The following is a 3,411-nucleotide window of genomic DNA, read 5'->3' as shown; positions in this document are numbered from 1 at the left end:
GCAAGCGACAGCACTTCGCGGGCCGCGTCTCTTTAACCGCTGGCCGTGAAAGAGCCACGTCTGCGATCGACGAAACGGACTGTCTGATAGAGACTGAGTTTACTTACGACCCGCACAAGATCACAAGCTCGTTGCCGCGAAGATGCTGTTAAAGTGTCTCACTATTTTGCCGCTGCTACTCTTCGGCGTCTACGCCGACGAGAAGGATGTCCTGGAGCTCACCGACGAGACCTTCGAGAGCGAGCTCGAGCGCCACGAGAACACACTCGTCATGTTTTACGCACCATGGTGAGAACATTTCTCTCTCGTCAGGCTTGTCTTCTCCTCTAATCGCGCGATTTTACACTTTTCTATCTGTCAATAGTTGCTTGAAATTCTGCATATAAAATAAAATGAATATTGATAGAAAGATAGAGAGAAAAAATTTTGTAAAAAATTGCTAAAAATGCAAGTAGAAAGCACAGTCTTTAATCGCCGGATGCCTGGAAAGTTCTTTATCTATCGTAATGGAATTTACTTGTATTTTATGTTAACGTGCTGGCGAAAAAGAGAGAGAGAGCGAAGGAGTTAGGTTTTTTATCTATTAGGGCGAAGAGAGATATCTTTTTAGAGCCGAAAATCGCGCCGAGCTGTCGACGTCATCGAATGCCGGCATATGATATTTTTCAGTAGATTTGATGACGTTTCAGATTATCAAATCTGCATTCCAATTTTCTCGAGCAATTTAAAATTTGCCAAATGCGACTTTTAATCTCCTTTCGATATCTGATAAAAAAAGTTGCAGCATATAACCTGCTTTTTTAATCTCTTTTTTTCTTCTCTTCTTTTTTTCTAATTTATTTAATTTTTCTTTCCTGCTTTTTTTCCTCTCTAATGAGTACATAATTATTTTGATAGATTCATTTATAAAAAGCAAAATCTAGAAGGAACATGCTTATATTATCTGAATTTGTTTTGATTTAAATGCAGGTAGCATAAAAAATATAGCTTAAAAAAGTATTTATTTATTTATTTTGTTTAGAAAACTGTAGTCCTTATATTTATTTAAATCTCGGATTTATATAAGATAATCATGGCAACAAATATCTATAGTTGTATAAATTTGTTTTCATAAAAGTCCAAATCAATAAGCTAATTAATGGTTTTATGCCTCTTTAATTCATCATTATGTAATTATAAAGAGACAATTGATAGAATATTTATTTTGTTATCAGGTGCGGGCATTGTAAACGCTTGAAGCCAGACTTTGCCAAAGCAGCAGAGTTGCTCATAGGCAACGAGCCACAGATCACTCTCGCTAAGGTGGATTGTACAGAAGGCGGAAAGGGAACTTGCAACAAGTTTTCTGTCAGTGGTTATCCAACTCTCAAGATTTTTGAACGTAACGAGGTCAGGTCTGATTATAATGGTCCCAGAGAAGCATCCGGTATTGTTAAGTACATGAAGGTAATATTTTATGATATTTTCATTACATTTCTCAGATCCAGTAGCACAATTTCTCTATGTGTCATGGCTATATTTGTTTCAGTCTCAAGTGGGACCAGCATCTACAGAATTGACTAGTGAAAAGGCCCACAAGACGTTCCTAGAGGCTGACGAAGTCAGTGTGATAGGTTACTTCGAAAAGGATGATTCTCCATTGGCCGCAGTATTCCATACTGTTGCCAAGAAGCTCAGAGAAAAAGTCAGATTCGCTCACACATCGACAAAAGAGGTTTTGGACAAAGTGTCCCACAAGTATGTGTGATTATAAAAGATATAAAAGAGTATAAAATTTCTCTATGTGCCTGTTTGTGTACAAAGAGAATAACTTGTTTCAAATATACATTAACTAGAATATTTTGTGTTTCAGAAACACTATTGTTCTATATCGACCAAAGATACTCCACAACAAGTTCGAAGATAAAAGTATAATATACGAGGGTGGCGACTCTATTAGTGATGTAAACGACTTTGTCACCAAGAACTAGTGAGTATCGTCTTTTTATCAAAGTTTCATGATCTTGAACTCACCTTGTAATACCAACTTTGTTACAGCTATGGTATCGCTGGCGTACGCACTCGCGACAACGCACAGGATTTCAAAAATCCTCTAGTGGTTGCCTATTACAACGTGGATTACGTGAAGAACGGCAAAGGCACAAACTATTGGCGCAACCGAATCATCAAAGTCGCCAAGGACTTCCCCGAATACTCCTTCGCCATAGCTTCCAAGGATGACTTCCAGCACGAGTTGAACGACTTTGGCATCGACTACGCGAAAGGCGATAAGCCGGTTGTTCTAGCGCGAGATGCCAAAAACCAAAAATTCGTTCTTCAGGACGAGTTCTCAGTGGAGACGTTCGAAGTGTTCCTGAAGGATCTGCAGGCCGGCGCTCTGGAGCCGTATCTCAAATCCGAACCGATCCCGGAGAGCAATACGGGCAACGTAAAAGTCGCGGTGGCCAAAAACTTCGATGATGTAGTCACCAACAACGGTAAAGATACGCTGATTGAATTTTACGCGCCCTGGTGTGGCCACTGCAAGAAATTGGCGCCAATATTTGACGAGTTGGGCGAAAAGCTGGCGGACGAGGATGTCGAGATTGTCAAGTTTGACGCGACGGCAAACGACGTGCCAGCTCCGTACGAGGTACGTGGTTTTCCTACCCTCTTCTGGGTGCCCAAAGATGACAAGGACAGCCCGGTCAAATATGAAGGCGGTCGCCTGCTCGACGATTTCGTCAACTACATTGCCAAACATGCCACTGATGAGCTCAAGGGCTACGATCGTAAGGGCAATGAGCGCAAGTCTAGAACTGACGAGCTATAAGACATTATAGAAAAAGACGATCGCAAAGTTCGTTTCAGAATGCAATCGGATCGACGATCCGCGAGTTTTCCTCATATAATACACGAGTACAGTTAAGAACGCGCAAATGTGCATAAACATAGAAAAGAATAACGCTGTGAGTGCAGATATAATGCGTTCCCGCATTACGCATTTTGCAATAAGTGATAGATGAAGAATGTTCGTCAAATAGGGAGTGTTTCTAGTATTTAGAATTGTTTAGCATGTATTAATTCTACACATTTGTCACGTATTTGTAACGATTATATAATGACGTGATGCGGCGTACAGAATTAATTTTAAACTATTTCCATAATAATGTACTTCACGACTGAAGAATTATACAGATATAAATATAGATATGTATCCGCGTATAATTCTTTATATATAAGATACTGTCTATTCAAACATTCTTCATCTTTCATTTATTACAAAATATATATATATGAAATAACACACACACATACACTCCATTCCAATCTAGCGTGTTTCGATTATACACTAAGAGATAATGCAGCGATTTCTGTTTATACGAGAGTCAAAATAAATTGTTTTGTACAAAACTTTTGAGAGATTTCTTT

General features: G+C 39.3%; 1 protein-coding gene across 1 annotated transcript; it reads left to right on the top strand.

Annotated features, from left to right (window-relative positions):
• On the top strand, positions 1-3,393 carry LOC115242669 (protein disulfide-isomerase A3-like). Its single transcript, XM_029819138.1, has 5 exons — positions 1-288; positions 1,215-1,446; positions 1,529-1,737; positions 1,853-1,969; positions 2,038-3,393. The coding sequence occupies exons 1-5, from the start codon at positions 143-145 to the stop codon at positions 2,810-2,812; spliced, it is 1,479 nt and encodes a 492-aa protein (XP_029674998.1). The 5' UTR covers positions 1-142; the 3' UTR covers positions 2,813-3,393.
• Positions 3,394-3,411: the final 18 nt, after the last annotated feature.

The sequence above is a fragment of the Formica exsecta genome, unplaced genomic scaffold (assembly GCF_003651465.1).
Source record: "Formica exsecta isolate Colony F162 unplaced genomic scaffold, ASM365146v1 scaffold614, whole genome shotgun sequence".
NCBI classification, from domain to species: domain Eukaryota; kingdom Metazoa; phylum Arthropoda; class Insecta; order Hymenoptera; family Formicidae; genus Formica; species Formica exsecta.
Note: the sequence above shows the minus strand (reverse complement) of the source record. Positions and strands in the feature narration are given on the sequence as shown.